The sequence below is a fragment of the Taurulus bubalis genome (genome assembly GCF_910589615.1).
Source record: "Taurulus bubalis genome assembly, chromosome: 3".
Taxonomy (NCBI): Eukaryota; Metazoa; Chordata; class Actinopteri; order Perciformes; family Cottidae; genus Taurulus; species Taurulus bubalis.
In genome coordinates, this window is record NC_136591.1 from 4,279,436 (window position 1) to 4,292,355 (window position 12,920).

The 12,920-nt window shown below is 46.3% G+C and overlaps 1 protein-coding gene across 2 annotated transcripts in view; it reads right to left on the reverse strand.

The window, feature by feature from the left end:
- cdc42bpab (CDC42 binding protein kinase alpha (DMPK-like) b) overlaps positions 1–12,920 on the reverse strand; it is a 74,590-nt gene that overhangs the window by 5,129 nt on the left and 56,541 nt on the right. The window contains exons 24-42 of one of the 2 annotated variants that reach the window (XM_079216019.1): positions 12,872–12,919; positions 11,414–11,452; positions 10,721–10,840; positions 9,846–9,929; positions 9,635–9,740; positions 8,702–8,838; positions 8,340–8,479; positions 7,590–7,671; positions 7,263–7,482; positions 6,442–6,504; positions 6,036–6,289; positions 5,342–5,466; positions 5,035–5,249; positions 4,420–4,517; positions 4,108–4,192; positions 3,809–3,932; positions 3,575–3,692; positions 2,428–2,545; positions 2,162–2,319 (exon numbers count right to left, since the gene is read on the reverse strand). In XM_079216019.1, coding sequence (XP_079072145.1) covers positions 2,162–2,319; positions 2,428–2,545; positions 3,575–3,692; positions 3,809–3,932; positions 4,108–4,192; positions 4,420–4,517; positions 5,035–5,249; positions 5,342–5,466; positions 6,036–6,289; positions 6,442–6,504; positions 7,263–7,482; positions 7,590–7,671; positions 8,340–8,479; positions 8,702–8,838; positions 9,635–9,740; positions 9,846–9,929; positions 10,721–10,840; positions 11,414–11,452; positions 12,872–12,919 — 2,334 coding nt within the window. The remainder of the gene's footprint in view (positions 1–2,161; positions 2,320–2,427; positions 2,546–3,574; positions 3,693–3,808; positions 3,933–4,107; positions 4,193–4,419; positions 4,518–5,034; positions 5,250–5,341; positions 5,467–6,035; positions 6,290–6,441; positions 6,505–7,262; positions 7,483–7,589; positions 7,672–8,339; positions 8,480–8,701; positions 8,839–9,634; positions 9,741–9,845; positions 9,930–10,720; positions 10,841–11,413; positions 11,453–12,871; position 12,920) is intronic. The other variant, XM_079216020.1, reaches the window with a different exon arrangement.

Consider the following 12,920-nt stretch of genomic DNA (forward strand, 5'->3'; position numbering starts at 1 on the left):
GTGTGTTTCTGCGTGTGTTTCTACGTACGTTCTGCGTGTGTTCTGCGTGTGTTTGCGCGTGTTTCTGCGTGTGTTTCTGCGTGTGGTTCTACGTGTGTTTCTGTGTGCGTTCTGCATGCGTTTCTGCGTGCGTTCTGCGTGTGTTTCTACGTACGTTCTGCGTGTGTTTCTACGTACGTTCTGCGTGTGTTTCTACGTACGTTCTGCGTGTGTTTCTACGTACGTTCTGCGTGTGTTTCTACGTACGTTCTGCGTGTGTTTCTACGTACGTTCTGCGTGTGTTTCTACGTACGTTCTGCGTGTGTTTCTACGTACGTTCTGCGTGTGTTTCTACGTACGTTCTGCGTGTGTTTCTGCGTGTGTTTCTGCGTGTGTTTCTACGTACGTTCTGCGTGTGTTTCTACGTACGTTCTGCGTGTGTTTCTACGTACGTTCTGCGTGTGTTTCTGCGTGTGTTTCTGCGCGCGTTTCTGCGCGCGTTTCTGCGTGCGTTTCTGCGTGCGTTTCTACGTGCGTTCTGCGTGTTTTTCTGCGCATGTTTCTGCGTGTGTTTCTACGTACGTTCTGCGTGTTTTTCTGCGCGTGTTTCTGCGTGTGTTTCTACGTACGTTCTGCGTGTGTTTCTGCGTGTGTTTCTGCGTGTGTTTCTACGTACTTTCTGCGTGTGTTTCTGCGTGTGGTTCTACGTGCGTTCTGCGTGTGTTTCTGCGTGTGTTTCTACGTACGTTCTGCGCGTGTTTCTACGTACTTTCTGCGTGTGTTTCTGCGTGTGCTTCTACGTACGTTCTGCGTGTGTTCTGCGCGTGTTTCTGCGCGTGTTTCTGCGCGTGTTTCTGCGCGTGGTTCTGCGCGTGGTTCTACGTGTGTTTCTGCGTGTGTTTCTGCGTGCGTTCTGCGTGTGTTCTGCGTGCGTTCTGCGTGTGTTTCTGCGTGTGTTTCTGCGTGTGTTTCTGCGTGTGTTTCTGCGTGCGTTCTGCATGAGTTTCTACGTACGTTCTGCGTGTGTTTCTGCGTGTGTTTCTGCGTGTGTTTCTGCATGTGTTTCTGCGTGCGTTCTGCATGTGTTTCTACGTACGTTCTGCGTGTGTTTTGCGTGTGCAGGTCGTAGCAGCTGTTGACATTACCTTCATCTTACTAAGCAGGGTCCTTAAAGCCCTTTTCAGGTCGGGGGTCTTCTCCGACGGTGAGACTGCCTGCCACTGCAGAGGAGAGTTCAGAACTCAGCGCCCGGCCCACAGACAACATGCTGGGGTGGGAGGCGGAGAGGAAGGGAGGAGGGAGGAGGGTGAAGGGGGGCGAGGGATGGAGCTGACAGAGTCCAGGCTTATGGGCCATGAGGATGGGTGGTGGAAGGTGTGTTCACCGTTGGAAATAGATCAAAAATTATGTTGCGGGGCAGTGAAGAGGAAGCTGCACAGGGGAGGACGGCTCTAACGAAACCTCTACTCACATTTCAGGGTTTACAAGATCAAACTGCTACGGACATGAGAAACATTTCCTTCAGTCGACATGAAGCAGGGACCAGGGAGAGTCTAGAGCAGGGGTGTCAAGAAAGTGGAGAGTCTAGAGACGGAGCGCCATCAATGATCGGGAGAAAGTACGAGCTGCAAATGGCGGATAACGTTTTTGGACATTTCACTGTATTTTGCGCCAGGAGGCATTGTGTTGCAAGTCGTTAAAAATGGATGACGTCATGAAAGTGGCTTCACAAAGTGAGGGAATCTGCAGAGGAGAGCCTAGGCAGGTAAACAGAGGCTCTTTATGTCTCTAGTGTATTGTAGAAAGACCTTAAAATAGGGTTCATCATCCAAAAACCTTCACCAATGATTCAAACAGAGAGAATTATTGTCGCTATGTTTACGTTATTATGATTTTGCTGGTCTGGCCCCTCAACGAAAATGAGTTTGACAGCCCTGGTCTAGAGGGAGAAAAGGAGAACCTCTTGAGCTGCGTTCACGATGACATCACAGGGAGCTAGCCAATCGGTGGGATGAGGTGGGCGGGATGATTGTGACGGATGGGACAGAGGGAGGATGTCTTTCAATGGGGAACAACGGCATGGAGACAATCATGAAGTGCATCTGGACAAAGCCGATGTCGTTCAGGCCAATCCGAAAACATGATCTTGTGATGTGTGTACAGCGACGGTGCATTCACTGACCTCTCGGTCAAACTGGGAGAGCGGAGCGTCGCCGCAGTCCACGCCCCCGCCGGAGGACAGGGAGCTCTCAGAGGGAGAGGTCATGGTCTGCCGCTTGGATCCGTAGCTTCCTCCAGACAGCTCTCTGCGCAGGGCGCTGCCGTTCTGCGAGGACGAGCCTGGACGGACGGAGGATACTTCAGATGAAAGACTTGCATGCCGCGAGGGGAGGGGGAGGGGGGGCTCCGGTTCTACGGCGGAGCGGCGTGGTTCTGCGGGTTACTCACGTATGCCCAGTCCGCTGCTGGCGCTCATGGAGCGGCCCGGCTCGCCGCGGTTCTTGGTGATGGAGGGGATGCTGACGGAGCCGCTGAAGCCCGCGCGGCTCTCCTGAACACGGACGTTCTGGGTTTTTAAACACGCACAGAGCAAACACACACACGCGCACACACACAACACAGAGTGCCGTGCAGGAGGACAGCAGTGAGCAGCGTGGAAGAGGACGACATGCCGCGCAAAACGTGGCGCCGCGTGAGATCGGCCGCGCAGGTTTTGAGCGGAGAGACACGCGTGCATGGCCTCCGTTAACGCACAGCCTCAGGAGGAGCGAGATGAGGGCTTTAAGGATGGAGGGCTTTAAGGGATGAAGGAGTGTGAGGAAGAGGAGGAGGAGGAGGTTCATCGAGTGACTCAAGCTTCACAAAACAGGGACTCATCTGGAAACTTTCTCTGCTCACATGTTGGCATGCTACAGAAGACAGCTTAGGATAACGATGGGATGGGGTTCTGGTTCTGTAGAAGCAGGTCTACACACACACACACACGTGTGCTGGTTCTGTAGAAGCAGGTCTACACATACACACGTGTGCTGGTTCTGTAGAAGCAGGTCTACACACACACACACTCCAGTCCCAGTAGCTCTGTTTCAATATGTACCTATGTTTCTGTGCTCCAATCTGCTCAAAGAAGTCTTTAAGAATGATGTGTGTACACCTGTCTGTGTCTGTGTGTGTGTGTGTGTGTGTGTGTGTGTGTGTGTGTGTGTGTGTGTGTCTCTCAACAACAGCCCTTGCACTGCTGTTGTTTGTCACTGTTCATTATTTTTATACACTTCATATACACTGCACATACTTTGCATTTTTGCACTTTATTAAAAAAAAAATTATAAATTATTACGTTTCACTGTTTTGTTTTGTTGTATATATTGAGTATTTGTGATTTGCATTTCTGATATTTCTATTTTATGATATTTTTTATATTTTGTGTCTCATATGTAAGTTGCCTGCTACTGTGACAACCGGATTTCCTCTCGGGGATAAATAAAGTGTCCACCTAAATATGTAAATGTGTGTGTGTGTGTGTGTGTGTGTGTGTGTGTGTGTGTGTGTGTGTGTGTGTGTGTGTGTGTGTGTGTGTGTGTGTGTGTGTGTGTACCATGGGCAGGTCTTTGAGGATCTGGATCCCGTCTCCTGGCCCCATGTGGGCCACGTGGTTGAAGTTGGTGGGGTTGGAGATCAGCTTGTTCCTCATCTCTGGGTCTCGCAGCATCTCCCTGGAACACAAACTCAAGATAAGTGGAAGAACCGAGTTCAGAGTGTTTTTATCTCCAGCATGTGGTCCTGGTTTGGTCTCTTCAGTGAGAAGGCAGACAACCCTGCAGGTACCCACCTCCTCTGCTGAAGCCGCTCTTCCTCCGGCACCCGGAAAGAGAAGCGCCTCTTGTTGTTGATGCTGCGCACCATCTGCTTCCTGCTGTTGTCCGACGTCTCCGGGACGACCAGCTCATCGCCCTCTGGAAGACGCAAACAAAGATGCGTTCACGTCAACGACTACAAAGTGATGCAATTGTGCTTTGGAGCAGCGTGTCAACCTTTTACTGTCACTCAAGCTGCTTTGTTGTGCAGCTCAAACCCTTCACTCTACAGAAGACATCTTTGAGTAGAATCGACTGTTTGAAGTGTTCTTACCGGCCATCTTGTTTCTGAAGTAGATGAGCCGGACCGTCTCCAGGCCCAGCAGGTTCAGAGAGCCGTCGATGTTCAGGGGTCGCACCTGGAGGGGAAGCGGAGAAATCCATCATGAAGCAATCATCCACAACTGATCTGGTCAGTAATCACCGGTTTCATTCAAGGATATATCAAATATCAAATATCTGAAGTCAAATCTGGAGTTATCTGGAGCATTATTCATCTAATCCACTAGGTGGAGCCAGAGAGCCTCCAGGTGTCTCGATGGAGCATAAGTGTAGTCTAGTCCCGTCATATTCACACAGCACTGACCTTCTTGAGCGGGATGGTCTGAATCCACTCCATGGTGTTGACATCAAATACGTCGACGGCGTTCTCGCTGTACACCGACAGGTAGGGGGCGTTGTAGCCTGGACAAAGGGAAAAGGCAGAAGTTCAGTAACCGGTCCTCCTCGTCTCATACATTTTTATTGAAATAGCTTTTTGTGATTTCAAATAATAGAATAAAGAAAATGTAAATCCCTTTCATGTAAACCAGATTATTCCATCAGACAAAACAAATATAACATGTGCAATCACTTTGTTAGAACAATTCAAATACAGCTCTATCTGTGCAAAAAATAACTAATATTTGGCAAATGAACCTGTTTTGCACTGAATATAAGATAATAACAATAATGTTCAACGTGTGTCAAACTAAATAAAACGAGTGCAGATATGTGTGAGGATGGGTCACATGCAGAGAATAGTTCCCCCACTCTGGGATTAATAAAGGACGATAAAAAAATATATTTAAAAACATTTATTACAAAAAAGAAAAAATCCCCCCCCCTCGCCCCACCTGTAATACCTCCGCGCCCCACTAGAGGGTCGCGCCCCACAGTTTGAGAGCCACTGATGTAACTGAACAGGACTTCCTGCACTCACAGGCAGAGTTGGGGAACGCGGGCCACATCAGCTCCTGCTGGCGGGACCGGCGGCCCTGGGAGTCCACGTACACTCCGATGGCGTTGAAGCACAGCAGCAGCTCCTTGCTGGAGATCTCCACGGCGCAGAGGGCCTCCAGGCCCTGCTGGGGGATGAAGGCCAGGGTGTGGTCCTCGGGGTGCAGCAGGGTGACGGGGGACATGTCGCCATGGACACTGTGGAGGGCATCAGAGGAAGATTCACTCAGATTATTTAGCTATGGATAAAATACATGCAACAGCACCTCCGCGGTGTCTAGAGCAGGTACCTGTAGCGGGTGAAGCCGGACTGGTAGCCTACGTAGAGACGCTCACTGAGCAGACCCATCCACTGAACGGGCCCCGGGGCCTGCACCTCTCGTAACCTCCGGTGACGTCCTTTACTCTTATTCACCTGTTTGGACAGCAGAAGATGATGAGAGGAAGTCCATCGACAAAGAGCAGAATACTCAGGGTTCCAACACATTCTGACCAGTGGGTTTCATGACTTTTCCATGACCTTAAACCAAATTTCCATGAGCAAACATTTAGTGAAACCTGGGTGTAAACAGTAAAAAGTGAGTAAATGTAGTATTTAAATTAACAATGAGAATACAAAGCATACAGTAAACCTTAAATGACTCAAATGAATGAGACAATAGTTTGATTAAAAGAATAAACATTTATATAGATGCCTGTATGTATGCCTGCTTATATTTTGAGCGTCTTTCTTTTAAAAGCATATTCATTATTTCAAACTCAGCGTAAATGAACGTCATGAACACATGAATATAACACATTTACATGACTTTTACAAAACCTTTGGGATTTTTTTTTTTTTTTTTTTTTTTTCAAGGACTTTTACAGGCCTGTAAATAACCATTTAAATAAAATTCAATGACTCTTCCAGGTTTTCCATGACCGTGAGAACCCTGCTACCACAGCACACGCATTATTCAGAGTGTCGTTGAGCACTGATCTGACCTCGTAGCAGATGATTTGTCTCTTCATGGCCACGCACAGGCAGGTGAGCGAGCCGTTGCGGACGGGCCCGGAGACGATGGTCTGGCACCCCTTGGTCTCGGCCAGCTTGTAGGAGTCGGTCTCGCGGCCGTCCAGGGCCTGCGTGGGGAAGAGCCGGACGTGCCGGTTCCTGCCGGAGATGACCGCCAGCAGCTGCTCCTGGAGGATCAGGTCGATGTGGTGCACCTTCTTGTTGTCGCCCACCCGGATTATCTCTGAGGATGGGGAGAGAGAATAAAGAAGTGGGGATGACGGAGGGAGAGAAGATGAAATAGGAACAAACAGAGTGACAGAACACATTGTAACACATTTCAAACAGCAAAACAAGGGAACAAGGACACAGAGCACATCCGTGAGTGGATCTTACCATCTTTGGTGACATGGATGACAAAAAGGCCTTCCTCGTTGCCCAGGGCAACGCGCTCGTGATCTGCGGGCAAAGCAAACGAAGCCGGACGGCCATGTCAGCGTCAGTACGGGGACAGAAAAGGGCAAGAAATGTTCCAATCCGCTCAGTTTCTATTTTCACAACACGATGAAAACAGAAGTGACGAAAACAGAAAACTAATTGGATGTCTGTGAACATATCTCTACCTGGAACTACACAAAAATTCACAGCATGGTATTTTGTAAGATTCTGGCGGTAAAAATATGAATTCATTGACGCCGAAAAGAGCTGTTTGTACGTTGGTACATAGAGGGTGTTAGGAAGCTAAACATGGAGGGACTTAGGACCCAGGGGAATGTAGGTGGGAAAAAACAGGAAGAGACAAACCGTTCCTGCGACAGAGTTTCTGTGTTAGTGGGTGAGCTGTACCCAGCATGCAGTTAGGCGGTGTAATTTTATAAATGTACAATTATTAGTGTTACAAATTGTTTGTGTCACAAACTGTTGTGTTGTGATGTTTTACCTGTTAAAGAATGTTAGTTGTGGGTTATTACTTGTTGTTAGAAAGTTAGAAACCATGACTCAGTCTTAATACACGTAATACAAGTAGCTCCGACCGCTACGCCCTCAAAAAAATAAATGTTGCTGCCTGCTGAAGAGCGACAACTGTTGTTACGGCTATGCACCGGTTTGACCGTACGGACATTTGAAACCGGTATACCGGACAGCCCTAGTTGAGGGAGTCAGACAGAATGTACATCAGGGTGCCTGGTATGTGTTCTCGGGTGCTGGCAGCTCACCTATGATGGCAGCAGACTGCGTAGTCTTGATGAGTGGCAGCGTGCTGTCGTAGGCCTCCTTGGGCACGTAGACGAAGCGCTCCTTCAGCTTGTTCTTCTTGAGGATGCGGTGCAGCTCGTTGAGGAGGCCCACCCACTTGTTCCTCTCCTGATCGCTGTCGGCCAGGATCAGGATGGAGGGCTTGTGGTTGCTGCAGTCGGAGAGCTGGGACGCCGTCACCTGAGGGGAGGAGAGGCGTCAGGTGAGCGATCACGTCACGTGTTGAACGCCATCTTTGCCATGTCAGCTTTTGGTTGCTCAAAATGAAAACAGTGAAGGAAACTTACTCTGAATATACACGGGATGTCTTTGCGGCTGGCGTGGATGACGTCAGAGGCCAGGACCGAACTGACTGAAAACTCTTCATCCCTGGATGACAGGAATGAGATCAAGGGTTAGACATCCAGGACCGAGAGCTGCTGTGATTGGTCTATTATTCTACACTCAGAAGCCATCGGCTATTTGACGACAGATAAGCCTCTGGGGGCGAAGGACAACACTTCTGTGTTTCCGGTGCAGTTATCCGTCTAAGACTATATTTTCCTTGCACTCGTCGTTGATTACAGTCCGATGAAGATGTGAAAATTAAGAGTTGTTTCAATGCAGAAACCTTTTTTTTTTGTCAATAAAATGCGAAGCATGTCTTCCCAAAATGCATTTCGGCCATTGTGCGCCACTTTTGCGCTCCACACGGACTGTTTACCTGCATTTAACCAAAGCCTGCTTAAACGTGATTGGTCAATACTACAAATGGAAACCAGAAAGCTTCCAATTATAAAATCTTGTCTCATTGCCTACAGATTCTGCATTCATACGCAGATATCCGTTCATAGAGATTAATTAATACATTAAATGGTCGACAGATTATCAAATAGCGTCAGATACATTTTCTATTAAGTCATTTTTCTGGCAAAAATGACGAACATCTTCGAGTTTCCACTTCCGACAATTAGCTTTTTCTATCAGCTAAACCAAACCAAATTATCTTGAATATAGTTTTCATAAACCACTAAGAAGAGCTCCAACACTTCTCCTACCTCATATCTATGACTTGGCTCACTACTACGCTTGGTTGCGTGGCTTTTCCTTCTCCCAGTTCGTAGAGGAACAGTTTGAAGTCACACACCACAGCCATCGCTCTCTGCCAGCCCTTCTTCACCCCGGTGGGTTTGGGAACCTAAGACAGACACAAAGAAAGTGAGTAAGATGGAGCAAAAATACCATCTGCAGTGTTAGAAATGCAAAAGGTGCCAACGCAGATGTAATCTCCACTTGGGGCATCTGCAGTAGAGTGTGAGCTGCTGCGAGAAACCTTAATCCAAGAGTCACCAGAAGTGAACATTTTAGTGGACTTGTGAAGAAAGCAGGTAGACTGAAAGACCAGCTGAGCCTCACTCACCCTGACGTGGCCTTCATACGCAGTACCGATGCCCTTCTGAGGGTCGATGCCCAGCGGGCCCTTGGTCTGGTCGTGAGGAACGGGACACACGGCTGGAGCCTTGTCCGCACAGGTCACATGGCAGGAGAAGCTACACACTGGACGGGGAGAGAGGCAGACGGGGTTAGAGCCGTTTAACTGCTCATGGATCAGACTTTACAATCAATGGAGAAGCAGAGATAGCTTTGTCATTTGAATCTTTCAATTAGGGAACCAAACCTTTACATTTTACTTATTTGAAGCCTTCACGTATAAAATATTTCAAATTTTACAAAATTACAAACATAAAATTAAATACGCATAAGATAACAAAAGAAAAAGAAAGAAAGAAAGAAAGAAAAATAATGTAATTATGTCAAGTCTGTGTGTGCATGTGTGTGTGCATGTGCGTGCGCATGTGTGTGTGTGTGTGTGCGTGCATGTGTGTGTGTATGTGTGTGTGTGTGTGTGCATGTGTGTGTGTATGTGTGTGTGTATGTGTGTGCATGAAAGTCAGCATGGCTCGTGTGTGTTCATGATGTTGGATTAAACCTCTGTGGCATTTCCTAAGCAATGGTAACTAAACATGTAGATATAAGAAAAAAATTAACACTAATACATAGAAAACTCTTACAAAACAGCAACTAGACTTTCTTTTTGGCAAAAGTGTGTCTCCGGGTTTGAAATGTTTTATAGGGGGACATTTCTTTGGGTGGAAAAAGTCATTCCATAATTTGGTTTCCCTAAATCTAATAGAACATTGACCTCTGCTAGTCAGTACTTTAGGAGGAGGAAGATGTGAAAGATCATTGCAATATAAGATGATGCAGGTGTGTTATAGAGATCTAATGTGTCTACCAGTTGAATCAGAGGGGGCAGAACACGGGTTACATCAGCTGTTATTCCTGTCCTCACCTTCACAGGTGCAGCCTTGCCGTATGAGCCCCACCATGAGGGAAGTGCACTGGTTACACTTAGTGGGCGTGCTGAAGGACTTCACCACAAACTGATGTGCTTTGGGCTGTGGAGTGCAAGAAGAGAGAGACGCCATCAGTGGTTGTTAACAAAACATGAAGTCCGCTGCAAGTTCAACAAGGAAGTGCGAGCCGACAGAAACATGTCTGACCTTGGGACAGGAGCGTCCGATGCTGCCGTACCCGCCTGAGCGCATGGTGGGGGTCTGGACTGTGCGAGGAGGATGATCCATCAACTGCACCACACAACACACACGCACACACACACACACGCACACGCACACAAGCAGTGAGATGCTGCACAACGAGGCCAAAGCTTCCCAAGACACTAAATGCAAGAGCAAGATTCCATATTGTTCGCCAAGGTGCACAGATTTAACAATCAATATTTATCTTCAGTTTCCAACAGGCTCATATTAGCAGAATATAGTAATGATGCGTATTCTCTGTTCACATCCATAAAGTTCAACTACCTTTAGGATGGAACGTGCTCTTACAAGCACCTCGAGTCCCAGCTAGGACTGGTGTTTAATAATAATAATAATTCAAAATTTTATAGTGCTTTTCTAAGTACACAAAGACGCTTTACATTGGGGACAAGAGACGTCGACAAATGGAACAAAACAAAAATGGAAAGACAAAGCAAACAAAAACAAACAAACAGAACATACTTGCTGCACCATATCCAACAGTCTGAGAACAGACTGGAGTCTACTGCTGGCCTCAATGTTCTCCTTCTTTTCATTGCACGGCTCACATTTCTCTATAATCAAGTTACTTGCAAGTCATAGTTTCAGCTGCTCGAGTTGGTAAGAGGAACATTTGGACCGTCAACATGCATATGTGCCATGTTTAGAGAGAATAATCTTCATTATTCCTATGCAGATCTTCTAAATCAGACCTAACTGTGGATGGGATAGGACAGGGAATTACATCCAAAAGTCCTCCTGTACTTGGACATCTTCTCCATCCATGTTGCTGGTAACACACCAGCCTCTAAACAGAAACACACTGAGGGATGTCTGACCTCTATGGGCTCCATATCACTCGCCATAGAGGGTGACCGCGAGCGGGACTTGAGGTGGAACTTGGGGTCGTCTTCCCTGGATGGAGTGTTGGATGGGGTGAAGTTATCCATCGAGTCCACCTGAGGAGAGAGAGGCAGGACGGAGGATAGGAGAAAGGATAAGCGAGAAAAGGACAAAAAGAAGGATGTGGATTTAACAAAACAAACCAGAGAACAATATGCTGCATTCATGCTTAAGGGAGAAGTAGCGGGTGCCATAATACACAAATGGAGAACGGCATACACACATATTGTGGTCAATATATGTCGTCATATCCACTGGACTTTAAAAAGCCACAAAGGAAAACCACCACAACTTTATTGCACCCCATGTATTGTACAGGAACCCATCACAGACCATGACCATGCTCATTCCAGACACCATGCATGGCCGGCCGCAGAGCTAAACTGAATAAAAAGACAAATACACACCGACACCAACGCACATAGGCAGCACAGAAAGCAATACCCCATAAAATATGGAAAATCCGACACATTTGAGGCACACAGACGTATAAAAATATATTTTCCAGGACCCATGCCATGCAGTCAGACAGCCACAGGAAACACACACAGGATACACACACATCAAACACCAATGAGACAGCACATTTAGAAAGGCTCAATGAGGTCACAGAGCCGTGTGGTGCTTACGCGTCTGCCTTTGCTAGCCGGGCCAACGGAGGGAGAGCGCTTCAGAGGCAGGAGAGCAGAGACAGAGAAGATATCAGAAACAAAGAACACAGTTCAACAGACTGAGGGGGGAGGTCAGTGACCAGCTTTGTGTTTTATAACCAACAGTCTTATAGCAACTAGTTCTACCATTTATCCATTACTTTCAGCTAACTATTTAAACTATGTATTCATTACATTTAGCTAACTATTTCAACTATTTATCCATTACTTTTAGCTAACTATTTATCCATTACTTTTAGCTAACTATTTATCCATTACTTTTAGCTAACTATTTCAACTAGTTATCCGTTACTTTTAGCAAACTATTTCAACTATTTATCCATTACTTTTAGCTAACTATTTATCCATTACTTTTAGCTAACTATTTCAACCATTTACCCATTAGTTTTAGTTAACTATTTCAACCATTTATCTATTAATTTTAGCTAACTAGTTACTTTTAGTAAACCATTTACCCATTAGTTTCAGCAACTATTTTTTTTTACTATTTATCCATTATTTTTAGCCAACATTGAACCATTTACCAGCGCAGCACAAACTGCCTCCTGTGTGAAAGTGGCCTTCAGCTTCCACTGACTTATTGGCAGCTTACTTGTTGTATAAAATGTACTTAAGATCACACTCGTGTGTGATCTCCATAACAAAGAACGTAGACGCATTTCTCAAATTAAAATACAATTTCTATATATTTCAGTTGAGATAGTTTAGTTCAGATGAGCTCATTAGCTGAGCTTTCAACATGCTCCAGTCCAGCCTGGGGAACAGGTGGAGTTAGCAATCCCTGCTTTAGACTACGGTGTCCACCAGAGGGGAATTCAGGACAGAGGCTGGAAAGGGGTGATGGGTGCAAATGGGTAAAATACACATGGTGATGGGAAGTAAGCTGGAAAAGTAAACATGGAGCACAGCGACAACTCAAGTCGTCTCAAGTAGCCTCTTTCGGGCTACACAAATGATAAAACAGGAGGAAGGGGTTGAAGGATTTAAACAATGTACTTAGTGGTTCTGTTCAAGTTCTAGCACCAGAAAGCCATTCAAAAGCCCACTGGCCTGAAAGAACTAGCAAGCAACAGAATTAAAGGCCAGCAGACTGCAAAAAAAAACATTTCTTAACAAGAATATGCAGTAGAAGCAAATTAATTAATGTGCATTAGAGGCAAATTACCTGCATTTTGTATTTGTATTAAGAAGAAAATGATTTAGACCTTGTTAAAATGACAGGACTCAGTTTTTTCTGTGGTTCTGCTCTCAGTTACACTGATGCACAAACTCACACGACGCAATATGGAGACACAGATCTACACCGTCCTTCTCTGCTAATAACAGACTCAGACTCCTACAGCATTCAGCTACTGCTACACACACACACACACACACACACATATATGGACCTCCGCCTAATCAGGAGAAACTTACGTCTTCCCAAAACTCAATTAAAGAAGATGAGGATGAGGAATAAGAGTCC